Source organism: Tetrao urogallus, assembly GCF_951394365.1.
Source record: "Tetrao urogallus genome assembly, chromosome: 15".
NCBI lineage: Eukaryota > Metazoa > Chordata > Aves > Galliformes > Phasianidae > Tetrao > Tetrao urogallus.
The window spans coordinates 12,856,854-12,883,938 of NC_136828.1; the positions used below are offsets into that span (position 1 = coordinate 12,856,854).

General features: G+C 42.5%; 1 protein-coding gene across 1 annotated transcript; it reads right to left on the reverse strand.

Moving 5' to 3' along the window:
- Window positions 1-290: 290 nt before the first annotated feature.
- Window positions 291-20,660, reverse strand: SUN1 (Sad1 and UNC84 domain containing 1; the record flags this gene model as incomplete). Its single annotated transcript, XM_079543150.1, has 22 exons — window positions 20,575-20,660; window positions 14,870-15,064; window positions 14,370-14,560; window positions 13,364-13,390; window positions 13,070-13,264; window positions 11,387-11,509; window positions 10,381-10,464; window positions 9,958-10,068; window positions 8,527-8,625; window positions 7,796-7,889; window positions 7,636-7,694; window positions 6,462-6,607; window positions 6,097-6,321; window positions 5,766-5,852; window positions 5,333-5,376; window positions 4,366-4,501; window positions 3,243-3,497; window positions 2,678-2,762; window positions 2,221-2,336; window positions 1,444-1,611; window positions 841-930; window positions 291-404 (listed from the first exon to the last, which is right to left on the reverse strand). The coding sequence occupies exons 1-22, from the start codon at window positions 20,649-20,651 to the stop codon at window positions 291-293; spliced, it is 2,721 nt and encodes a 906-aa protein (XP_079399276.1). The 5' UTR covers window positions 20,652-20,660.
- Between the last annotated feature and the right edge of the window lie 6,425 nt (window positions 20,661-27,085).

Genomic DNA, 27,085 nt, shown 5'->3' on the forward strand with positions numbered 1-27,085 from the left:
TATCACCTGATTGCTAACTGGGCTTTATGAACCAGAGTCGTTTGCATGCATTACTTCTCTCAGCATGGACACAAAAATATAAAGCTAACTGGCAATTACAAGCTGAGCATTAGAGCAAGTGAGTTTTATTTTATACAGTTCTGCTGACAGTCTTTATCAGAGGACTGGTAGCTCTGCAGAATATATCTCGCATCCTCGTCCTTCAAAGATTCCAGTGTTGTAGGCTGTCCAGTATATACAGACTGCAAACAAAATGTACAACAAAGCAACCCACGCTGTAGTGTAGGGGATTATTCAGCAGGCTTCCCATGCACTCTGAACCGATAAAGGCAGGTATACTCTGCATGTCCCCAGTTAGACAGAATTCTCAGTTCCACTATCTGGAATACGTTCTCACTTTTCTCCTGGAGAAAGAAAGAGCAAACACACAAACTACAGTTAGCTCTCTAGTATAAACTGCCACAACCAAAGTTGCATTCTCAACCAAACTTGCTTTCTGCAACTCACTCTTATTAGTAATTAAGTTATGGCTTGGGAAATTTTTAACACTTTGAACAGAGCTTTCCTACTTTGTTTGCTCCTTGCTTGTGAAGGGAGCAGAATAAGTGTGAAGCTGATTCTTCATAAGTTTGTTACTTTCACACCAGTTGTGTCCAGACAGCAGAAACATTTCATCTTATCTATTTAGATGATGGGTTTTGATGCAAATAGAGAAATACTTCCTACACCTGCTTTTACATTGCCCAACAGAGAATGCAGCCCTTCTCTTCACAGGTCATTGAGTACTGCCATAAAAAACGAGTCTCTCCTGACACTTTAAATCTCATCACCCAAACTTACCACTGTAAACATCTGCAGCGGCTCCCCTTCTTGGTCATAGACATACTGTCCCAGAAACGTGCCCTCCTCTTGATATTCATCATCTAAGCCCTGTAACAATGAGATAAAGATTTGTTTCTCTCAAGTATGGAAACTGTAGAAGCATATTTATGTAACTGAGGATCAACAAGTAGCATCCAGAAATCTACCATGCAAGGATTAGAATGTTTCCCGTGCAACTCAGTGCTTGTTCAGACAAGCTGTACATTCAGTTCCTGCTATTGTTTGACTGTGAAAACATACAAACTCCTTAACTTTTATAGCAGGAACTAAGGAGCTAATTTACTACCATCGCACTGCAAAATATGACCTGCTCATGACAAACAGAACTGCTACCTCCCTTCACAGAAGTTCACGATTCTAACAAGCACGAGGAGAATAAATATCCCTCCAAACTACTTTTAGCACTTGTTTCTAGATCCCGAAGCTCATCAAGAATACGAACAATTCTAACAGCAAAAACTGAAACACCACTTTCTCTTCTTAGCTGTTCTCCCTCATTATTTCCAGGATATACAATAAGTACTCTTTATAAACACCAACAGTTTAAAACTCAAGACTTACATATACTGAAAACTTCCTAGGAGCACTGGTGATATTTCCTGATGGTGAAAGTGTTTTTGGTATGTGTTCCAACGAGAAGGCAGTAGGATAGATCTTCATGGAAAGCCTAACTACAAGATATCCCTCTGATCCCTTGAAAGCCCAGCAGTTTCCTGGATACATGTCCGGCTGAACAGATTTCAGGGCAAGCAGACAGAAAGGTGGGGAAAGAACAGGACAAGAAAGAACATAAACGTTTGTTGCATTTTGTTTTTGCAATGAATTCTGAATTACTGGTCTTAAAAAGATAATAAGTGGCAGAACAAGTTATTGTGTGTTTTACTGGTTACTGAATAACTCCACTCCTAACCACAAGTCCAATCCTGCCTCCAAAGACCAAACATGAAATGATACTTTGTGCTAGAAGGACTATACAATAGAATGGAAGACAGGGGTTGCAGTTTTAATTGTGTTCATCACAAAGGCAGTGGATCCAACTGAACTGCCAGCACTCTCTTGAAGACTGCTTTCTAACAGGAGCCTCCCAGTGCCCACATTTTGCAGAAATCCAGTGCAGCACCAAGGCTGCTATGAGAGCCTTAGTTTTGTTAAAGAAGGGCCTTAAGCAACGCCAAGGGCCTTCAGGAATAATCACACTCTCAGAACAAAGTTCAAAGTACCCTGTCCTCCCCACCCCAGAGGAGCCTATTACAGAAAAACACTCAGCACCCAAAAACCACCCCAGGACACTCAACACAAAATAACACTGCTGAACTTGTTTACTTTACTTTTAATTACCTGAATAACAACTCTGGGAGACTGAGAGAAGTACCACAGAGGAATTCCAAAGAGGCTAATTAACGCTGTTTTTGTCTCATAGGTTTCAGAACAGCGAGTACTCAAAATGCTGCCACCTTAAAAAAAGATAAAATCAAGTTAGCAGAAGTAATTTTTCATTCCTTCCTAAAGGCTTTTTATTTCCCCCCCTTAAAAAACAACAAGAACTCAACCAAATATGAAAGGTTTCATTAATCTCTAATAACTTTCCAATGCTCTGCTTCTGTCAAATACGTTATTTTAAGTAATCATTATAGATTTTTCACTTCAGAAGACTGAAAGATTGTGCACTTTCCATAATAAGTTCAGTGATGTCCAGTCCCTTCACACATACAGATTTGTGGTTCTCAATTATTTAGATCTGTTTTTATTGGAAGTATACCATTTTCCCTAATATTATAGGATTTCTTCTGTTTACCTCCAGATTCTAAGGCAAAATCCACCATCCCAGTCTTGTCTTGGGAGTACAGCTTCAACGCATTGTTTACAATGATCTGTGCTTGCTACAGGTGCACACAGAAGAACAGAAAGGAAAGACAACATGAAGTGACAAGAGCTGATACATTCACATGACAGGTGGCAAACCCCCTTCTGAGATGCTGCACCCTACTGCAAATCTTTGAGAGCATCAGTCAACATAAAGTGTGCTTGTAAATGCTTGAGCAAATGGCTCAAAACAAATTCATACTACGTCTTGCCTGATGTTCTCTTCAGAACTGGGATTCTCTACCCTCCCCCCATCTGCCCACATCATTTGGGAATTCTTCTGTACTCAAGATAGCAGACTTTTTTGGGGAAAAAAAAGGCACATTCAGAGTAGACAACAACTGCTGTAAGAGTGCACTCAATTTCCCATAGTTCTGCCCATTTCAATTAATCTTACAGGCACCTCTTAAAATCATTAACATTGACATAGACAGCTGTGTTCCACCAAATGCATGTAAAGGACAATTTTATTGAACTCAGCACTTCAGCTGACTCACTGCTTCTGTGATTCCAGAAATCCCTGCGTTATTCACAGCATTTGTTACTACTTCAGATGTGATTCTTTGGTTTGTTACAGCCATCTGCAGAGTGATATTCTTGAGAATTTGCAACTCCAGATCCTGCAGCAAAGTTTGCAGATCACTTCTGGTCACAAAATTGGATGTAAGCCACTGGAGAAGCGATTCAGGAAAGTCCTTGTGCTGATCACCAAAAACCATCATCTTGACAGATTCTTTAACCTGGGCATCTACCTATTCACCAACAATTAGAATAGAAATGATTAGTATTACTTCATGGTTTATGAAGTCCATCTAGTAGGCACACATGAAGTCAATACATCCTTCCAGTACTACAGAGAAACCCAGCCTTCACATGTGTTTTAACTGCAGTGACTTACACTAGAGTATCAGAACAGGTAATTATGCAGAAGACATGGATGAACAGGAGGCTTCATTGGGTTGGGAGCAGCTAAAAGTCCTGCTAATGAAGGGCTTTATGTAAGGAAGTCTGACTGATGGTTCAGAATAGAAAAGTTGATTGCAACAGTTCAAAGGGACTGTGGCAACTCTAAGGGGAGCAGCACACTTATCAGGTCTAATAAAGCAGTCATTTCAGTGACTACTCACCTATGGCATACTTTGATTTTGTACACATAGATAAAATAACTCGTGATAACACTGGAATATCAACTTGGACTAAAATAAGAACTTGAGGACTGCTGCATTTTATTGACTACATTCCAACTGAACCTTACAGAAGTTTAAAGAAATAAAGCATGATTTTTAACAGAAGTCCCAGATGACAAACCCAGCTACTGCTTACATGAGTTACTTTTCCACATTTGCATGAGATGGCACTATAACAGCACAGTACAGTGCATTCAACTGACACTGCATTATCTCAAATGCAAACGAAGCTGCCATTGTGAAAAACAGACCACAAGCTCACCTAGTAAGGTGCTACCAATAATGGGAAAAAAAAATCATAGTACCACTCCATGAAGCACTACTGTTTTCTTAAGATGAATATTACTCCTATATCACTTTAGCAGTGCCTTTCAAAAAAAGTTTGTGAACAAAATCTAGTCTGACTTTCACTAGGATGGTTGCCAGAACTTACTTTTTCATGAATAACATCTATTTTCTCATAACTTGTCTTCACACTTTCTCCAGTTGACAGCTCTGATTTCACTTGAGACAACTCTAGTTCCAGCTTTTTAACTCTGGATAAGAGTTGGTTATGTTCATCACCATCTCTGACAAAAACAAATAGCCAAAAATTAGGAAACAATTCGTTTCAATCATTCCATCAAATTCTAAAGGCATGAGAATACATTTGTCTAAATACAAAGTGCTTTCCTAGTTCAGTTATCCATTGAGATAGACATCATAAGTTTGCAGTTCCTTGAAGGCTTTCAGATCCTTAGGATGAAGATAATAGAAGGAAATATTTCAGAATTCTGAACAAATCCAGAAGCAATGACTTTCAGGACATCATCCCACTGACAACTCAGTAACTCAGACAAATACAGATTTCTAGTTTGGCAGACCAGCCAAGCTTTGCTTGCTTGAGCTGGTCACTGATTAGAGCAAGTTTCAAGTTACCTTAACACCTGCCTATGAAGTTACTGTCTTCAGCTGAGCCTGTGAGCAGTAGTTGTGTAACCTGTGCTCATCAGCACTCAGTGTGTGCTATGGAAAGCAGTAGCCAACATTCCAAAGCTATTTCAATTAAGTGTAAAAATAAGAATTCACAAAGTCAGTGTTTTCTCCTCCCAACAGGGAACTACTTAGTGAAATTCTGTGGGTTTTTTTCCTGATACTACACTGTATGTTAGCAGGCAGCAGTTTGTCTGACAAACCAAAACCATGGCTGAAAGTGAGAGTTGATAAGATTTAAAAAGTTAAAAATATAAGATGCATCAAAACCAACCACTGTATAGTAAGCAGTTTGAGGAAGAACTCTTACATGTCTGTAAAAGCACAAGAAGTCTGTCACAACTAAGAACTGATAGCCCTATTAAAAAAAAAAAAGCCTATCACCATTAGTGAGCTTCAAAGCTAGACAAAAAATTAAGTGCTCATACCTTATTGCTTTTGCTTTGGCTATTTCAAGTTCCTTCTGAATGTCCTAAAAACAAGAACAGAAGTTTGGTTTAACACAATAACACAAGTGACAGACAAAAAACATCAAGTGAAAAAAGTGAGACATTCTAGCACCACCTATACGAGGCTGTGTTCCTACTTCTGTTTGTGCCTCAGTACAGTACAGTAAGATTTTATCCCAAATAGCACCCACATTCCTGTTCAATTTTTAACCTTTGAACTGAAAACACTGCCAAGAATGGAGAAAAGAAAGAACACTAGCAGCAAAACAACCTGTTGTTTCATGCAGTGAAACAAATGTTCAAAGCTAGTGTGAAGTAAACTAGGTTTGAGGACAGAAGAAAATAAATAGTTTGTTGCCTATTTCATCAGAACATTACTATTATATCTAGCTAGAAAAGCTAACTTTCATACCTTAAACTCAGCAGAGAGTTTTCTAAGAAGATCTTCCAACGTTACGATGCGCATGTTGTGCTCTTGATGTAAAGCCAGGAAGTCAGTCTTAAAAACAGGAAAGAAGAAGGCAGCATACTTTGAGTACAAAGTGCTTTGCTAAAATGGTGTTTCATTCGTTCTGTGACCAAAGCTTTCAAGAATGCTAAATAACTGTTGCACAGTAAATGACAGGATAAGTCAACTCCACCCCACAAAGAGAATCCTAAGAAGTCACATCACTGATCAACAGCATTAACAGAGCAGTGCTCTGATCAGTCTCAGAAATGGTCAGTAATTGACTTACCGTTACCTTTTCCTCCAGCCTCTTATCTTTAAGATGTTGATCCATCACATTTCTTATTAGCTTCAAGATTTCATTTCTGTCACCCATCTGGGCAACCTGATCTTGAAGATTATGGAGTAGAAGCAGCACTTTGCTATATTCTTCATCATGATGATGGCATTTGTCGGACACGAAGGCCATCTGCTTTTCCAGCTCATTTATACGAGCAGAATCAAATATATTTATGGTATCCTAAGGTAGAAAGATTCATTTGTTTAACATATAAAAATAATTTTTATTACTCTTGGGTGTCAAGTGGTTATTGCAAAATGCCAAAGAAGGGAGTTAGGAGGTCTGAAGGGAAAGTTCTTGCCCAGACTGTTCTCCCTTACCTTTGGAGGCTGTACAGAATGAGAAGAATCAGGTTGTGGACCAGGAACATAAATAGAGTCATCTGTGCTCTGCACTTTATCAATTCTCGTCCGGTTCAACAGAGGCAACAGTGCAACAAAGCTGTCAAACCCCCAGAACCATAAACCTTCAGTGAGCAAAAACAAAAGCAAAAAAGGGAGTTCAATCTACAAATTATCTTATGTTTTGCCACACAGTAAACTACTCCAGCCTGAATAAAAGTTATCTACATGAGGCAATTTCAAAACTGTTAAGGTAAGCACCCAGAAGCATTAGGCAGTATCAGTACCACTTGCAGGTGATTTCTGCTTATATATGATACGTTCTTAACCTTAATCTTATGCTACTGCTCCCCTGGGACACAGATCTCACCTATTGAATATGACAGGCCATAACTCACTGACAATTTTTACCTTATTGGAAAACATCTTGTCTATTTACTACACACCACACTGCATAATGTCTAGCAGAAGTCTGAGAAAATTTATGCTTCCATGAAAACACAGAATTTGACAAAGATTGTACTTATTTCTGCAATATTTTAGTGAGAAGAAACAGCATTTTCTACACAGAATATCTTCTTGCTTTCTTATTCTCCATACAGCTCCTCGTGTCTCTGAGAAGTTTTTTGAGGATATAAAAAGACACAAAAATGCTTCTCAAAAAATAGCTCAGTGTCTTCAGTAAATACTTTCAATAGGAGTTTCTTTCAAAGAAGACAACTGGCCTGGAACATTGCCAGCTAATCTAAGGTATTTCAAGCAAAATAAGTATGGAGAAAAAGAATGCATTAATAAAAAACCATAAACACACTGACAGCAACCAAAAGCCATCAGCTTTTATGCAGGTTGACACAATGAAAAGCCGAATCTTTATGAGCTCAGTGCTGCTCCTGTGAAAAGGAGCAATGCACTACAGTGTTTTTACAATTACTTGCTATGTCTGAAAAGCTCTATGAAATTGAAGTTTCATGAAACAAGAACCCACTGACACACCAGTACTTTCTGGAAGCATTCACAAACTGTTCACAAACCAAAACTTGGCTTTTTAGCTTCTATATCTTCCCCATGATCCCACAGTCCAACCAGAAGTACTTCTTTGCTGAAGCAGTAGTAAGCATACGCTGATTGCTATGAAATCTGTAAGTTCACATACCTAGTAGAAACAGCAGTGGGATGAGAAACAGCAATAGCCTGGAAACCTTTGGAAGGCATCTAGAGAAAGAGAAGAAAGTTTGCAAGAAGCCATATTACCATATTTCATCTGACAACTGGGAACAGAACTTGCTCACAGAAGATTTATAATTGATACATACTTTCTAAGAAGAAACACCTTCAGCAAAGACATCAGAGCAAGAAGTTGATTCCAGCCAGCTCTAAGCAACCTGAAGATGCCAGAAGCTGCTCTCCCTGGAAGACAAAAGAGGTGACATTACTGCACCACATGTTCAAGGACACCAAACAGGAACATGCAGCTGTGGCCTAGAGTACTTTGCAGAGCAGAGAAATGCACGAGCACAAGCAACACACAGATTACTAACATCTAGATGTATCTCACAGTATGACAGCACTATAACCTCAGCTACTCAACAAAAATAGCAGCCATGCAAAGAGATGAGATCTCACTGGTTACAACATCTTCCTGAAAATTCAGCAAGAAACGTCAAGTCCAAGTTATCACACACTAAAGAGCTCAGCATGCTTCAAGAAATGCACAGATTAGCAGAGTGAGTTCACTACGAGGAATGCCATGGCAGGAAGCAAATTCCAAACCAAACACACCCCATTCTTTTTGACACCCCTCATCTGAGCTATTAACACGCTCAGTCCCTCAAGAAGCAGACTAGCTCGTGTCCCACTACACCTGTGAGCAGAAGGATGCTCTCTCACTAAGCATGCTTTGGTCAGTACAGCACAGCAGCTTGCACGCTCAAGTTATGCAAGCTCCAGAGTAAGCAGAATTAATGTCAGCCAGCTACTGCAAACTTCCTATCTGTCAAGAAGGAACAGGCAACACACAGACATACACACAAATCAGGGTAGTAACCTGGGGAAAGAACGGCCAGCCAAAGGAGAGCCAACACCTTCTGGGACACAAACCATCCAGCTGCTCCCACCGTTCGCAACACGTGCAGCACAAAGTAACCTAGATTATAACAAATTAACTATGTGGCAACATACAAATAAGGTTCTTTGAATACATGCAGTAGAAAAGCCTCCATCCCCTGACCACTACGTGCTCTGCACAGTATTAAACCATACCCTTCAGCAATCTACAGACTTGTTTTTCCTCACTATTTAAAAGCAAATTAAACCACCAATAAATATGAATCTAAGTAAAAGCAAGACAATTTAGAAACAGAATTCTCTTGTACACCAATAGACGTAATGGACAACAACCCCTGCGCAGTTAGAAAACCACTTCCCTCTTCACAACAGCCAAAGTTCACATTTTGTAGCATGGCATTTAGATAAGCAAGCCAAGTGCAACTGATAATGGAAATAAATTATTCCCATAAAAATATGCTTTAAACACATTACTTTTTATGCATCTTTCTTGTTCTAGATTTTACACCAAGTTTACTATCCAGTCGTGTTTAAAAAGAGGAAATACTTAAAGTTTAAAATTCTAGAGAAAAAATTGATAATGCTATGTATTGATAACCAGACATTCACTACTGAATGCAGGATGCAAGCAATACAATGTCAGTTTTGAGTCTTTGAAGGCAAAAGTCAAATGCAGCATGCTAAGACAAAATGCAGTAACTGAAACCCCCCAGAAGCCAACAGTTACTGTATGCACAGCTAGCACTGCTCCATATGGAACAAACTACCAAACAACTTAGAAAGTAATCCTACACTTTCAGATTAGCAGCCATGTCTGGGTTAATCTGAGGGACTATAGGTATACCAACCCAATATTTTGCAAAGCATTTAGGTGAATGAAGTGTCTCAAATCATTTTCCTTTGCTGAACAAAGAGCATTCAAACAGATTCTTGATGCCTCTGCCATTCAAGCTAGGGAACGCCCATCTCACAGGGAAGATTCTATCACTATATAAGATTCCTGCAAAAATTGACTATCACTAGAACAAAAATAAGATGTTAAAAACCCTTTATTCAAACCATCTGTATATCAATACCTTGTATCTTGCTTTTATTTAAAGGCAGCTCTCCACCCTATCAAGAGTATAGACTTCCCAAAGCACAATAAGCTAGCAATCTGAATTTTCTTTCTCAAACACAAGCTGTATGCCTTCATCACACTTTGTTTTAACTACATAAGCAGCCTACCAAGCCTGCACAAAAGCCAATATCAGCATAATAAGTCAAAATGAAGAAGATGTTAAGTAAATCAACTTCCCCAACGCTGCACATTTTAGTCTACTCAATGGATAAAGATAAAAACAACAAAACAATATGAATGATTAACAGATTGATGCAAAATAAAAGCAAAATAAAAAAGGTCCGAGTCAACCTGCATAAGAAAAGATGTGCGAAATGGTCCTTGCTACCCTTTTAGCCCTGGAGGATTGCATGTGCTCTGTGGTGTGTATTTCAAGCTGTTTCTTCCCCTTACAGTCATCACCTGTTGATTGTGGTAACAGATGATTAATGGGACAAAGCCAGGATCAAATCAAGAACGTTACAAGACAACATGAACAAGTCTACTTCACATTAGCAGTTACCAAGCCAAAAAACATCAAGCAAATCCCAACAGGCTAAAACTTGTCTGGGGCAAGGGTACAGAATGGGAATCACTTTTCTGCCCTCTGCATTTAAGCTAGATAATAAGCATTTACTCTGAAGCTTCCACAGAGGCACAAAGCACAAACTGCTATCATAGCGACAACACAGCGCACAGCCCAAGGCTGAAGGCAACAGAAGTGGTTATACTTACATATTGATTCCTCACTGACACCAAAGCGGCTGTCCTCTCTGTAAAACTCCTTTATATTCATGCTTCCACAGTAATCTGAGTGAGCTGCAATATATCCAGAAAGGATAAATTGAACATAATTCTCAACCTCAAAGCCTTTCCTATCACGGGATTTTGATCAAACTCACTTGGATTGCTATTAGAAGCCAGGTTACCTGAAGGAAACCTGAACAGTGACCCTGAAAGAAGCCTACCTCGTGTAATCCTGCTTTTTTCTACTTTAAATAAAAAGGGGCATTTTTGTTTTAAAAAAAAAAAAAAATTTTCTTTTCAGATAGTAAAGTTAGTTTAAAAAAAATCCTAAGTAACAATCCCTGAATTCCTATTCCTGTCAATGAGCCACATCCTCGTGTTGTCCCCAACAGAAACGTTAAGTAACTGAGAAGAGAGCACTTCCGAGTTATAAAGCACTAAGGTAGAAAGGAATAGACTGGACATCAAAAAAGTTTCATACAATCACAAAAACTCAATTACTTTCTGCTTACAGCATTTAGTTTCACTCAGAGCATATGATGCGGAAGGAAAAACGAAGAGGAACTGAAGTTTGTCAAGGGAAACAAGATGTGCAGAGCAACAACTGCACTTTCAGCTTTGCAAGACAGATATAACAAAGCTCTGAGTATGCAGTGGACTGAAGGGCAAGAAGAAAAAAGTTCAGACTTGACGCTGTGACACAGAACAGCTCTGAAAAGCAACTTCTGCCTTTTCCTACTAAAAAAAAAAAAATAGGAAATCAACACATGGATCTTAACTGTAACAAAGATGTTTGGTATTTTGAAAACAGAAGAAAAATATGCAAAGTGTAGCACAAGTGAGAGAATTAAAAAAATAATAAAAGATAGGAAAATAGGAGCCAGCCAGGATATAGATAAACATCATAGTGCCATAGAAGTCCAGAAGAAAGACAAAGAACAAAAAACACACACTGGTTTTGTGTGGAAACTGAGAAAGACAACTGAAAAGGTACCTTTAGATTCATAACTCTGCTTCAGCAAAACCATTTGAAATAGTTGCACTAATAGTGATGCAAGAGATGCTGCAGTATGTTTGACCAATCGCAGAATCTTACTGACGTAGAAATAGGTGCCTCCTATTGGAAAAGAAGCGTGAACACAAATTATTTACCTGCAAAGAGGTGCACCTCTACTCGCCAGTGAGCGTTAGCTTGCAGAAAAGTGAGAACTAAGCATCAAAAGCTTCAGGCTAGCCAGGAGTATGAAAGTTCAGCAAGCATGAATCGAGAAGTCTAGATGCATTAGGAATTACAGGCCAATGTTTTTGCATGGACTATGCAACCTGCAGGAAATGCCAAGGTATCTGCCTTGAAGGCAAGAATACCTTCTTAGTGAGAATTAAAAACTCCAACAAATAGCAAAATCCTTCCTTACATAACTAAAGTTTTCTGATACTGATTTTGTGATGCCAAAACTCCAAACAATTCTGGTTTGAAAGGGAGATAACTTTTCATCTTCTCCTCCCCTTTACACTGGAATAAGAAAGATACTGCAGTGGTCTGCCTCAAGTGCTTTAGAGATGCTTCTCCTTTAGAGCAGCAGGGATGAAGCTTTCCATGCTGCTGCTTTCTTAGAAAAAGCCACACTTCAGAAGCCTGCCATGATTTTGGGCTCCTCGATTCCAGCACTCATTTAACCCAAACATCAGATTCAAGTTCAGGAGAACATATGAAGATGAGCTCATTTTTAAGATTCTCCTTGGTGAATACAAACTCTGGAAAACAGAACAGCTTTTATACAGTGTTGCTAAGCAGCTCATTATGTCAACACAACAGAATTCCTACCTATGCCACACAATTTCCAAAAAGGAAAACTTGCCTTAAGTACTTAAAGTTGCACCATGCAGTCCAAAATCCAAAGACTTACAGCTAACTGGAAATATACATCATTAAAGAATAACACACCTACAGAGTCCTTTGTTTTTTTTTTTCCCCTTCATTTTCAGGCCACTAAAGAAACACCTCAGTAGTGATTAGTGAGGACCACCAAGCATCAAGAAGCTCAGGGTGCAATGCAAGAGGCAGGCAGACACCACGAACAAGTGAGGCCAACTCTGCAGAGAACAGAGATTGCCTTGGAAAGGCAGAACATTCACTGAAGATTCAGTTCCATGCTTCAGGAACGTAGGCACTACAAGTCAACTTGAAAACAGTTCTGCCCTTTGGAGTTCAGTTCTTGTAGTGGTTGAGGTTCAGCTCCTAAATAAACACTGGAAGGTTATGTGAGAAGAAAGAGTTCTTCCTCAGAAATTCCCTGGGCAACAGAGGCACTGCTGAAATAATGGTTCTGCTCCATCTTGAAAATTCAAATCACATAAGAAATTGGGACCGCATTGAAAAAGTTCCTATGTGAAAATCCATGGAGAGACAAATGTAGGTCCAGTGACAGATCAAGAGATGCCTGAACACCTATGCTGGATGAACAGCCCATTGTGCTCTGTGTCAGTTTAATCATGTAATCTATTAGGATACGAGGAGGTTCATCCGACACGTAAAAGGTAAAAGAATCACAAGAATTTCGTTATTAATAGATATAACAGGGTAGGAGCAGTACTTAATTAGCACTGTGCAAAAATGTATCAACTAAGCCACATACTGCTCTACTACTCAGGGAAAGCACAAGAGAAAGTTACTTACTAGATGCATGTTTCTGGCTCCTGTCCCTGGAATAAATCCTGGAAGATGGCCCAGGAGCAGCAGAGTACGCTGTAAGAACCTCCTTTCGTTCAGACAGCATGCTGCAGTCACTGCACGTGTAGCCATTTATCATTGTAGTCTGTGTTTCTGCTGTTGCTATATCACCATTTCTCTGCAGGAGCGTGGCATCACTACCTAGGGAACCAGGAGCAGGACATTCAGTGCAAGAATTATTAAGGTCATTAGTCACCATTAAACAGAACTTTTAGAGAAGCAAAAGAAAGGCGTAGTTACCTTTAGGGTCACCATCATCATCAAGACCTTCAAAGAAGAAAGAAAAAAAATTTGTTCACAAAGATAAGAAAAGCCCCATGAGCAACTATGATGTGTGATGTGAACTCAAAGCTGGGGTCCTGCTAACTTTATGACTGCAAAGAAAAGTCAGTTGAAGATCTAACATTTTTCAGTCCATTACAGGAGAAGATTCATATATCCTATCATAACAGGATATGAGAAGTGTCCTGTCACAGAAGCAGTCAAGTATGGATGACAATTACACTTTCTCTTACCTCCCATTTCACTTCAAAGCAGCTAATCACAAACTTACACTGCTTTTCTTGCTTAGTAACTACTTTTCAATCTGGATCTATAAAATACAGTGGTACCACAGACAAGTAACCCAAATCTTACCATGCTTTCTACTAAAATTGAAACATTTCTTTGCATTCTCACTCTGGGACAGTCACAAACGCACTGACTGGAAACAAGCAGTCTGAACTGGGTGCTACAGTAAGTTGCTGATCTCCTACACAACACTTTATGAAGGCGACTCTCGCATTTTCTCTTCAGATTAAGAGGTTGACTCCAGAAGAGGATGCTTGTTCACACTTACGAAAAACTATTAATCAATCATACACAAAAACCCCCAGGAAATCTTTGAGGCATCACCAACTTCAAACTTTCAGGTTAAGGCACTTTACATTCCAACACATTTCCACCCGTAACAAACAAATATGCTTTTCCTTTGGCTTTTCAAGAGAAACTTCATGAACTTACATATTTATTCTACCAACACTTTGAAACAATAAAGACACAAGTTCACCAATGTTCACACCATGGAGTTGTGAATGAATTTCCAGCAGGCATCTCAGCAAAGCAGACACCTACATAGAAGTAGAAGTACACACAAGGGGCACAATGGGAAAATGGGTGAGCAAGAGAGGGAAGATGTGAAAACGTTCACACACGACCTGTAAGCAGCTTTGACAGTCTGATATGACCAATAGCATCCACGACCTACCCCAGAAATGATCAACTTCTGTCTGCTCTCGAATCGAAGACTCATCCAGCACAGTGGACACCATCGACGTATCGCTGGCACGGCTGAAGAAGCTGCTTTGGTTAAAAACGGGAGAGCTGGACAGATGTTTCCTTGGCATGTCTCTCACACTGCCAGACTGCTTATTTATGCTTTTGCGCTGCTTCACCATGCTAGAAAACAAAGCAATGAGAAAATAAGAAGAGCACTAACAGATACAAGTTTCTGTTTTTCACTTATGAAAGAATTTAATAAAAAGACAAGCTTTTTCAGCACTGATGTAACTGGGCAGCCACAATCTTACTTCTGTGCTCCTCCAGTTTTACAAAGAATTCATTGTGAACCATACACTCTAAATTATGATATTAAACTGAGAACAAGAAATGAAACAGCAAGTAATCCATTCCTGCTTTATCGTGTTCAGACAGGAATTCTCAAGACTGCAACCAAGAAATTAACTTGTGAGGATACAAAATGCTTACTTAGAAGACTGTTCCCTGAAAGTGACGCTCCCGGAGTAAGAGCTGTCATGGAGAATATCATTTCGGGCACTGTCTGGTTTATTAACTCCTGCAGCAGCTAACCGCAAACTACGCCGTGACATCCTTGGTGAATCAAACACTGGATCTATTTTGTGTTCAATCTCAAAATCCAAAGCATCTGAAGAATAACTTGAACTAAAACAAAATAAGAACAGAGAAGTTAGAATTCAAGAGAAAATCCCCCTAGAAATGAGCATGCCCTCCAAGCTAGGCTAAGCTCCAATTAAAAGCAATTTATCTGGGGTTACGGAGCAAGTTCCACAGAACATGCAATATTACCCAGATAACAGGAGCACAAAGAGCAATTCCTATTACAGGTTTAACAAACAGAAAGCAAACCACAAGAAAGAAACAAATACCATGGAAACCACACCTGCAGCTGAGGCAGAGCAGGCATTGTGAGCCTCAGACACGGCGCTTTTAGCACCAATCTAAGAGACGAAACCATTTACGACACAAAGCTGCTTTCCCATGCCTCGCTGCAAATAAGAAAATCATGATGCATTCTATGTCACAAGGCGACACTTAATTCTCCTTTATCTTTTTTTTATTCAATTTTTTGCTTGCTGTTTTATCCCACAGAAGCAAATACACACGTAAGTAAGCTTCATTCCAGTATGCCAGAAATCAAATCCACACGCACACACTTGATTCTTTCAGAAGCTTCACAAGAACTCACAATGAAGACAGAGCATGCAACAGCAGAGCAAGGCAAATACAAACAGATTAAGCAGAAGAATCAATAAGACATGCATTTACTAAGACAGAAGTTTAGCCTAGAGCAGAATACTTGTTCTTGCAATGAAAGGAAACATTCAGTTATGCAATGCAGCAGAGCTTGTCATTACAGGACGCCGTGCAGCAGAATCTCAGGTCCTACAGCATGGTGAACCAAAGCATCCCAACACAACTGCTCTAGGCCAGCGTTCCATTGGAGTCTTCTCAGGGATACACAGAGCTGGAACAGCAGTTACTTGAATGCTCTGGGAGTTGGGTGCCCTTTTATCTCCCCACCCATCTTTTTTTTTTTTTTTTTTTTTTTTTTAAATCTCTCTCAAAAACAAAAGGAAGAGAAAAGAAAACTGAGAAGGTATGAAGTGTTACCTATAGAGGCTCCTGCCCCCAAGAGCCCCTGGAATAAGCAAATAAAGTAGAGCTCAATAGATGCTATTGTGCAGTCTGAATTTGAAATGGATGCTCTCCAGAATACAAAAGCTGCTGCAACAAGTATTATTGCAAAAACAATCTTCTGAATGCAAAAACTTTTCTCACAGCGTGTGAAAACCCCAGAACATCACAAAGTAATCATGTGATATGTAATGTATTACTCTAGCATGCAAACAAGTTAACATGGGCAGTCCCAGCAGCAGCACCCCAAGCAGTGACGTAGCTCTGACAGGTGGCTGCTTCTGAAACGAGTTTCTGACTTGCATGTAGGATACAACAGAGTTGGAGCACACAAATGGGAAGTTCCACCTAAAAAGCCTAATCCAGCCAGCACACTGCAGGCAAACAGCTGGGTGCTCCAGCAGCAGGCAGGCATTCGGCCCACAGGACCAGACTGGTCTGTCTGAAATAACTCCTATTGCCCAGAGGTACTCAGATCTGGCAGCAGGCCTGTGGCACCACCTGTTCCATCTCACTGATCTGCCCTGCCAGTGCTGCCCATACAGAGCACAACCTTGGGCAAGGCAGGAGCCTCCAACACTGCTTCACATAAACCCAGCATGCTTTAGTGCGTGAGTTGTGATCAGTCCTTCTCTGTATTTGGGGTAAGGGAAAATTGCAATAGCCAGGAGCTTCCAAGTATCAACTACATCTGTTTTCACACAAGGAAAGGCACAGAGTAACAATTCATACAGTGATTTCAAAAACGATAAATGTAGGCTTGCGTTCTGACAGAGGTGAAGTGAGAAGACAGGTCAAATGTGACTCTTCCTGCTGTCCATTCTGAAAATTATCAGTCTCAATAGTTTACAGTTGGGTCCCTCCCTACCACTTGTTTCAGAACTCATTTTGCTATTTACACTTGCCACTGTGCATTTGCTTATCCTCATCTGCCCCCAGCATTTCTTACAGACACTCAATTCACAAGAATACAAAGTACACGGGGCAAGCTGACAGCTGTAACCAGCTCATTTGTTTCTGTTTGCGAACACTTGTTACTGGGTATCTCAATGAGCACTGGTAACTGTTTGGGTTGAATACCCAGCTTGGAGTTGGCCCCACCACCTTAAACAAAAACCTGACAACAGAAAATCATTGTATCTTTTCCCCTAGGCTAACAAGAGAGCTTCTCCCATTTATGCAAGAAAATAACCCTCTTCATATTGAAAGAAAGTCTCCAAAGGCAGGACAGGATGGAGATCTCCCTTAATTTCCCACCTCAGTTTCAAGTTTTGGAAAGTTAGATCTTTTCCTTCCATAGAAGAAACTAAATTTACAAATTGACAAGAAAAAAACAAACAGGCCTTTTTCCAAAGGACAGAAATGAACCTACGCATTGATATTATTCCCACCAAATGCATAAGACTAGCCAAACAACTTACTGAAGGCAGGTTGCAATTAGCCTGTGCTCCTAGGTAACATGTAACAGTGCAGGTGGGCTCCTTCCTCCTGACAGCTCCCCTGGCTGCTGGCACACCTCTGCCCTCAGCAGCCTCACATCCACTCCCAGCTATGCCCTTGGTACCTCCTTCACATGAGCTCCTAGAAGATACCCACTCCAGTGGTCAATCCCAAGTTATAACTTGGTAAGCAGAATGAAAATGATGCCTGCCAGTTTTAGCACACATCACCTTTTCTCTAGAGGGCATGAAATGTAATTTACAAGTACTCTTTGGAAAGAAGTGGGCAGTAAGGTTCATGATTACTTAAGATTGTGATAGAAGAATGCAGTGCACCTAGGAGATGTAGAACCAAACAGACATCATGTGCATACAGACAGTATGTGACGTCCATTTGCTCTGTGAGGAGAGCATCACTTACGTTAACTGATGGACACCACCTCGAGCTGTAGTCATGGCTTTGGTCAGTCCCAGAACGTGTGTAAAAAAATACAGATAGTCTTCCATTGATCCACTTTTACAAAGAGATGTATGTGATGTAGTGCAGTGACCCAAAAGTTAAGCCAAAATCTCATTATGTTTGGAAAGAGAAAAGTGCTAAAAGTACCTGAGAGGTACAAAAAGGGCATCCCTGAAGGTGGGTGACTACAAGGAGAGAGCAGCTCGAGGGGTGGGGAGGAAACTGTGTGTTGACAGGTGTGTGAGACTCACAGGTCTGGCCTGCAGCTCAAGGAGGATAAAGGTTATTTAGTTACTTCAGCTCAGTGCTTTTCAGATTTGAGTTGGAAGAATAAAAGCACAAAGCAGAACCGCTACAGTTATGAATTCAGAGCAACCACTGGGAGTATTAATAGAAATCCTTTTAATAGCTCATAGCCAACTCTATTAATAGCTCTGTGCTATCTAACTTCAATGAACTTTCCTGCAAAGCTGCACACACAAGCAAGTTCCTTTAGAGAAACTCCCAGATTCTGTAAAGATCCAATTGCCGAAAGCAGAATGAGTGTTATCAGATATAAAGTGAAGCCCATGTGGGCCAGTGGGCAGGGGAGGAGGAGCTTCAGCATGGAAACACTTGGGATTATCAGCTCTGCTGAAATCAACCTCACTTGAGATTATTCAAATATTAACAGACCCAAAGAACGAGAGGAGCAGCACACAGCGAGACCGCAGCTCACCTATGGACCCTGAAAGCAGGCTCTGCACCAGGCAGTTTCCCCCATTACTTTACTTTTTGAACATCACACCATTTTCCACGAGGAAGTTTTAGAGAGCACTGTCTGATCTTTCCTTTCAATTCAAGGAAAAGTTACAATGATGGAATTAATTTCAGAATAACTATCTGCCTTCATTAAGCCCACTTGTAAGAGTCAGCTTAGGCAGCCCTAACATGTAACGCAGTGAAACACCATGTCAGCACGCTCCAGTAGAGGCAACTCTCCCCTTCCACAAAAACTCCTCTGCGATTCCTCAGTTTTGCAACACGACCATCCTTGTTCATGTAGGAAGCCAAACACTCCAGTTGCCTTCTGCACAAGAACTACCATCAAATTAAACTGCACTCCAGATTTCTAACAGCACTTGCTCTGCACACTCCCTTCCTGGCAGCCAGCCACACTCATTCGGTATCCCTGCGAGAGAAACAAACTCCTGTCTGACAGTGGGCACGAACAGCAATGCAGCTCAGCCTGGTTCCAACCCATGATAGTTTGAGCACACTATTGAGCTTCACTTCTGTAATATTCTTTGCAAGACACAAAAATAGGCCCAGAGCTAACAATCTTCATTTCTTAAGGTAATACTGAGTTCTATTTTCTCCCTTCCTCTGCAAGAAAGAAAATAGTTGGAGAAGCTTGCACAGTTGGAAACAGTAGTATTGTTTCAGACAAATATAAAACTCAGGGCAAGAAATCAAATTAGACAATTCTGCAGCTCTTTTTAACGAAGATACACCGTGAGACATCAAACCAAACAAACTGCCTAAACCTCCTGAAGAATCAGGGCATCTCCTGCTGTCCTGCACGCTCTTTCCTGATGCTGGAAAGCACACCTGCATTAAGCAACATTGCACCCAGTGCTTTCCTAAGACCTGAGGAACAGCTGCAATTGCTTTTAATGGGTAAAACAGTCATGCATTCAGTTTTGCAAAAATTGCTGACATCAGCATATAGATAAGAAAATGAACCCCAACCCAGTCCTCAAAACTACAAAGCTACTCAACTTCAGAGCACACAAAAGGAAGAATTACTATTAATTGGTCATCGCACGGTTTTGCCAATTTCTGGTTTGTAGGCAAGCAGCCAAGCGTTCTCCAAACAAAACACTGAGTTAACACACACCAAATACACAGCCATGATATACAGGCACAGAAGAAACAAATCTCACTCCATCTTAATGAGCAATCATTTTTTTAAAGCTGAAATTAAGCCAAGCAGTCACTCAGACCCGTTCATGCATACTGGCTTCAAAATGCGTTTATTAACTCAACAGGAAAAACGAGATGGATTTAATCCACAGCCAATCTGCTCTGTTAGCATTCAAAAACTCCAACGGGCACCACAACAACTGTCTGCACTGCACTGGAAACAGCAACGACTGCAGAGTTCTGGGTGGAGTTTCTTTTTTTTAGAAAACTGAAATGATTTCAGTACAATCTAATGGTCAGTTTAATTAAAAAAGTACAATAAAAGTTGATTAGAAGACATTTTTATATTTACACAACAGGTAGTTTTGATTTTAAAGTGATCAATATGCGACTTCTAGCAACAATAAGGACGTACAAACAACATTAAAGATCTAACAAACATGGAAGAATTTGGTGACATTCTGAGAGAAAACAGAAAGTGTAACTAGGTGGGGACTCATCCACCCATAGCAACTAATAAACACTGAGTCATTGCCTCCATCACTGTCCCATCAGTTCAGCACATACACCCTCCTGCACTGAGGACACATTTCAGAACAGACCCACTCAAGCACGTCTCTGCAGAGAGGCTCTACTTACCACGAAAGCTATTCCAGAGTTAACAACATTCAGAGAACATACAGTTTCTCTATAAGAAGAAAAAAAGTTCTCACCTGAGTGCATATGTATAGCCAGTGTTCTCTGGCACACACTGGGGAGGAGTGTACGTATGTAGACGTGAAAAGTCCATGGTGACAGTTTCAAATCATACTGTAAAAGGTGAAAATAAAGCAATGCAATGACTTACAGTTGTATAAAGCCAATGTAGGAGCCCTTGCGTTATTCAGCCTGTGCTTTCAAGTACTGAAATAATTCAAGTGACTGATACCAAAATACGGAGCTCTCAGTGTTCCAGCACACAGCTGCCAGAGCTGCACAGCCCTTATCAGCCCCGCACGGAGCTCAGCTTACTTCCGACTGCAGGCCGGGGGCTTTGCTGGTGGGTTTTTAATGATAGCCTCCTTCAAGTCATTTCCGAGTTCTCTGGAACCGTGCAGTAACATGAGCCAAGGCTTTTATCACAGCAAAGCTGCACCACTTCCACGTGAACTCATCATACTACCAGGCCCAGCAGCTCAGCAGCCAGATGTTGGCCCCTCCTCGCTGTGCTTTCAGGTCTCTTCACAGAGCTCTGCTTCAAAAGGCCGCTGAGCACAGCACAGCTGCATTACGCACCAACAAAGCTCAGTACATGAAACTTGAGACAAGTTTTTACATATATTCAAATCCTTTTACCCTCTGAATGCCACTTGCCAGCAGCAAGGAGGCTTCACGTGTTTCACATTGACTTGTTATATTTGTTAACAGTTAACTTGCTGCAGTAATAGAAACACTGGGTACACACCCTTACAGAAGAGCCAACTGCAAAATGACTCACATTGCTAGAACTGTCCTCAGTGCCAACAGGCAAAGAAAAAAAACACAGTGCCCCCAAACAAAACAAAAACACAAACAGAAAACCCTCTATAAAATCTTCAAAAGGCATCAGAGTTTCAGGAAGGAAAAACCTGATGGTGCTGCATCGTGTGACTATTTGTAGTATTATGTAAACTGACCTTTAATTTCAAAATGTTTGCAAAACAAAACAAAAATCCTTGAGACCCTCAGTACCCAATTTGCCATGAGAAAAATGTTGCTTTCCTAGAAGAGGTTCTTTGATAGTAGGTTACTCATGGTTAACAACAGAGGTCTGGCTGTTCTGCATGGGCATGGTTAGCAGAGCAGAATCCTGGCTATTTCCAGCTCATCGATGGCTTCTGTTTCAACAACAGGAAAGGATATTCCACACAACTGCACTGACGTGCCTAACTAAAATATACGTGTCCCTGGCTACGTTTTAATTCTTGTAAACAAAATATCAACAGGCATCTCACATTAGGGATGCTGTCTGTGATTCTGAAGGAGTCTTTAGTTGTACAGTTACCTAAAAAAGCATAGAAAAATAAAGGTAACAAGCACAGGGAGTCCCAGGCACTGCTAATGCCAGTTCAAAAGGGAACCTCCGCATGTCACACTGAAATCCTTTACCACTCCCTCTGCAGCCTCCAAATCCCGATGGCAATGAAGCAGGAGGACATTTCCTTTGCTGCTGACAGCTGAACTTCCTGCTTGTTTCTAAATCACAACTTACAGACCTAAATGCTGCAGCTTCCTGAATGCAGGCACCTCCCATGCATCTGTGGAGAGGAGGAGAAAGGTCTCTCTTCTGCTCTTCACACATTTGTTTTTGGAGATTTCAAAGATGACATTTCCCTTAAACGATCTTTCCCTCACTTGTTCCAAACTTGTTGCTTATTTAGTGGAAGTTTAAACCAATAGTGAAGAAGTATGGGCAAGGCAGTCTGAGTGTGCTGGAATAAGCACAGAATAGTGCTACAGCAAACAACTGCTGCCATGCCTTAACAACAAACAGCCCTCCTTTGAGACCATAGAAAAATGGAGGCCAAAGAGCAGCAATTCCCCCAGCAGTGGAAGTGGAAACACAGTGAATTTCAAAATGATGAAACTTCAGAACTATGACAATGGCTGATCTAAACTGGGGCAGCACCCCTGTTCAGTTTGCACTGACATCCTTAGCTTTTAACTGGCAGCTCAGCACCCGTTATGTCATGCTGCTGACATCCAGCAGTGTTTTCCCACACAGCCCCAATACTTCCACACCTCCCCAGCTCCTCCTGCTGCTCACGTGGACGGGGCAGAGGCAGGCTTTGAAAAACAACACACTGGCTCAGGCTTCTCCTGTTCTTTTCTCCCTCTCCAAAAGCTCACTCGTTACTTGGAATTAAGTGGTAGAACCTGAACTCCCTATTTGATAAAGCTTGAAACACAACATTGAGCTCTGTAAAACGCATATGTGACAGTGGCACTGCTAAATGAAAAACCTTGACTATACTCATACTGGCTCTAGCAACAGCTGGTTTTCATAGCACCAAGATCTCCAGCACAAGTAAGAGTCCACCACCCCACAGCCACAGACCCCTCTTACAAGATTCAGCAATTTTATCTCATTCTCTGTTTTTCTGATTCTCTAAAATTAACTCATACTGAAAAGGAAAAACATTTACTTCATTTTCAAAGAGATGGAGCTGCCTTAACTGCCTTAAATACAACTCAAGAATAATCTTCTCAGGGATAACCACCACAGTTTTTAAAAACAGGCACTTCAAATTTACTATGAATCTGGATTTATATACTTTTTTTTTTTAAATCTGGCTGCCAGGTTCAGATTGATTTAAGAGAACTCACTTTATTTGGAAGTGTTGTATGTATTACAGCAGAGCTACAGGGCAGAGCAGGTGTGGTGGAAAGCAGTAACCCTCTAATTTGTTCACTTGTGCTTGACAGCACTCCTTTCTTTGTCCAGCCCATTAATTCCTCTTGTTTACAAAACTTTCACATACAACTGGAGCAAAAAAACAGAGTTGAATAATTTGGAATTTTAAAGCCATGAGAGCTAGACACAAAATAGAGCTCCAGTTCCAGCATCTGGGGGCTCATGAGACTTACAACTTAGGTCTCCAGGGATTCGTCCAGACTGAGATTCATGTAGGCCTGAGCTCTGTTGTCAGTTTCACCAGGTGCAAACTAAGCATAGCTTTTTCCTTCGGAAAGCCTATAAAACATTCAATTGCCTAAAAATGTACCAACAGAAATGTTTAAGACAAGTTAAAGGCGACTGAAGAGAAGCACAAACTTCACCCAAAACCCAAGCAGAGATTAGACAGCTGTGTCACATCACTGCCATCACTCTTAACTTATAAATGACCTCGAAACTTCTACTGAGGAGACAGCTGGATTGTTTGCTTAGAGAAGCAGATGACAACAATCATCTCAAGCATCAGCTCCCTCTTGCAACTCAAGCAAATTCTGAGTCGGGCAGAACACAAGGAAGCCCAGAGACTCCTGTAATCAGCGCTGCAGAATTTACCTTTTAACAAAGTCCCTTGGCTGTTTCCTGGAGAACGTGGAATACCAAGTGTCTGAGTGCCACAAGGCCACACCACTACTTCATGAGCCTGTTTACCTGATTTGATGATCACTTTCAGAACTGGACAGCCTTAACAAAGCCCCAGAAGCACTGTAGCAAGCTTCCTTGGTTGTACTGCAGACAATGAGATGCTCTGATAGCGGCCTTGAAGCAGAGAAGGGTCAGAAGAGCAGAAGCAGCACCAAATACACACTGAATATACACTACAAGCACATATAAGGACAAAGATAAGCCCCATCCTCATATGCTTCTTTGAGCATGTGGACAATTCTATCTCAGCACTTCCTCAAGAGCACCTTTGTGACAAAGAAAAAACACCATCTCACAGAGTCAAACTACTCACCAGAAAGTTACTGAGCAGGAGACTTGGTTTCGGTTTTCTAAGACCCAGAAAAGCATTTGTAATTGCTGGAGCACCCTGCAACTGGTAACTGCTGGGCCACAGCAGCGGGCACAAAGGAAGCAAGGCAGCACTTGAGCAATGCTTTAGCAATATCTCTTTTTGGGGGTGGGACAAATACTAACAGTAAAATAAATCAATTGCCTGGAGGTTTTGCAGTGACAACACATTTAAAGCTTTAGAAAGATGTTGATAGCAATACTTGACGTAGAGCCCACCTAGTGGAGCTTATTTGCTTATGATTTCACATGCTTACAAAGTTAAAGCAACTTCTGGATAAATTATTAACAGCAGTGGAAGCAGAGCATGTCACGTACGGTTCCTGAGAGCAAGCTATTTTTATTTGCAATTTCAAATTTTGTACTACTTGGAATAACCAGTAAGGTTTCTCTTTTCGGTATTAAAGGCAAATTCCTCAGTCAATCGATGCCTCATGAAGCGCTCCGTACTTCCAATCACTACAAGTTCCAACAGGCTGAAGGGCAAAGAGCTCCGTGCTACAGCAGGACTCGATTAAAAACAAACAACCGGCGTCATTTTGACACAAAACACAACAACACGGCCATCAAACCGACGCTCCCAGCCGGAAATTACGCGGAGCTCCGCGGCCGGCCGCCTCACAGGCGGTCAGCGCTCCGCACGGCGCGGAGCTCCGCGTTGCCGCGCGGTGCTGAGAGGAGCGGCGCCGCAGGAACCGCCGCCGAGGAGCGGCCGGCACGGCGCTGTGCGCGGGGATCCCGCCGCGTGCCCGCGCAGCGCAAAATGGCCGCCGGCCCACGGCGCCGCAGGGCCGCCCGGCGCAGCGCAGCACGGCTCGGAGCCAGCGGCCGCCCCACGGGCTGTTGCCGTCGGCTCCCGCGCGGAGCTGCGGGGAAAGCACTCTTTTTCAAGCTCGTGCAACGCGGTCCTCGTGTTTATCGAGCTGAGCTAACGAAAGGCACGCGGTACCGAGCGCCCGCATCCCCATAAAGCAACTCCAAGCAACTCTCTACCAGAAAAAAAGGGGAAAAAAAGGAATCCAGCACTCTGATCGTGCATGATGCACCCATCTCCCGGCCCGCAGCTGGCACCGTGGGTCCGAGCCACATGTGCCGACATGTGGAGCTGGGAGGAGCGACAGACGACCCCCAGCACCTGCAGGGCTGACATGGACAGATAACAGCCCTGAGAGCAAGGCAGGAAATCAGGTGTTCATTTCTATGCTCAGCAGAGCGCTGAGCTCAACCAGCGGGCTGCTAAGCTGTAAGACAAGTTTTTAAAAACAAGAAAAACAAGTAAAATAAAGGTGTTTTTTTTTTTAATTGTCAGATGTTAATCTGACAACCAGACAGTGAGATAAAGAGATTGCGAGCATCCAAACCAGCATCAGCCCTGCAGTTTGCTGGTGAAGATTCTCCTTTTCTGTAACATGTGACAGACAGCGTTGCTTTTCAACGAAGAGCAAACATGCAGCAAGGCCAACCAAGCGCTTCTTCCCCTTATCAGACATAAAGCTTCACGAGCTCGCTCCAGAACAGGCACTGCCTCCAAACAGCCCCGTGCCTCACCGCACTTCTGCTCCTCTGCTACAGGGGGGGACCAAAGCTGAGCACCACAGAGAGCACAGCCCTGTGCCCCACAGCCCAGACGCTGTGGAAATGATGTTACAGAATCACAGAAGGGGCTGGGTTGGAAGGGACCTCAAGGGTCATGAATCTACAACCACAGGCAGGGCCACCAACCTCCACATTTAATAGCAGCCCAGGCTGCCCAAGGCCCCATCCAACCTGGTCTTGAACACCTCCAGGGACGGACTGGGCATCCACAGCCTCCCTGGGCAGCAGTTCCAGCACCTCACCACTCTCTCTGTCAAGAACTTCCCCCTGACATCCAACCTAAATCTCCCTTCCCTCAACTTCAAACCATTTCCCCTTGTCCTGCAGTTATCAACCCTTTCCAAGAGTTGATTCCTCTCCTGTTTGTAGGCTCCCTTTAGGTACTGAAGGCTGCAACGAGGTCACCCTGCAGCCTTCTTTTCTCCGGGCTGAACAAGCCCAGCTTCCTCAGCCTGTCTTCATAGGGGAGGTGCTGCAGCCCCCGATCGTCTTCCTGGCATCTCTGCTGTCGTGTAGCACGGGCAGGCAGCGCTGCATGCAGGGCCGATGCCTTTAACAACACAGGAGCCCGAGGGGCACAGAAGGCGCGCTCGGTGCCCCACAGCTCCTCGGCCGCGCGCCGAGGCAACACCGAGAATTCCTCGGAAGCAGGGGGTGAAGCTGCTGCAGCACTTATGACAAGAAAATCTCCAACATGCGGGCCGAGCGGAACGCGGGCGGCCACGGCGCGCATCTCATCTCATCTGCCCGCCGTTCCGGCCTCAGCAGCGCGGATTCAAACAGCTCCGAGCGCCAAAGAGGCCCAACGTCGGTGCCTCACAGCCATCCGCCTCGCGCCCCGCCAGAACCGCGCAACGCATGGAGCCGCCCCGAGGCGGATAAACACGGCGCGGGGCCGGACAGAGCCACGGCGAGCTCCGCGAGGAAACCGGCGAGAGAAAGGGGAGCCGCCCACCCACCGCCGCGGAAGGCCCCGTCCCGCGGGGCAGAGCAGGACAGGGCCGGGCGGCTCCGCCTCGCGGCAGAAGCTCCGCCGGGAGCCCGCGGGCACGCGAGGCGGGGTGCCGCCGCCGGGGTGGTCGTTACCTGGAGCCGGCGGAGCGGAGGAAAGGCCGAGCCCGAGGCGGCACAGATTGCCCTGG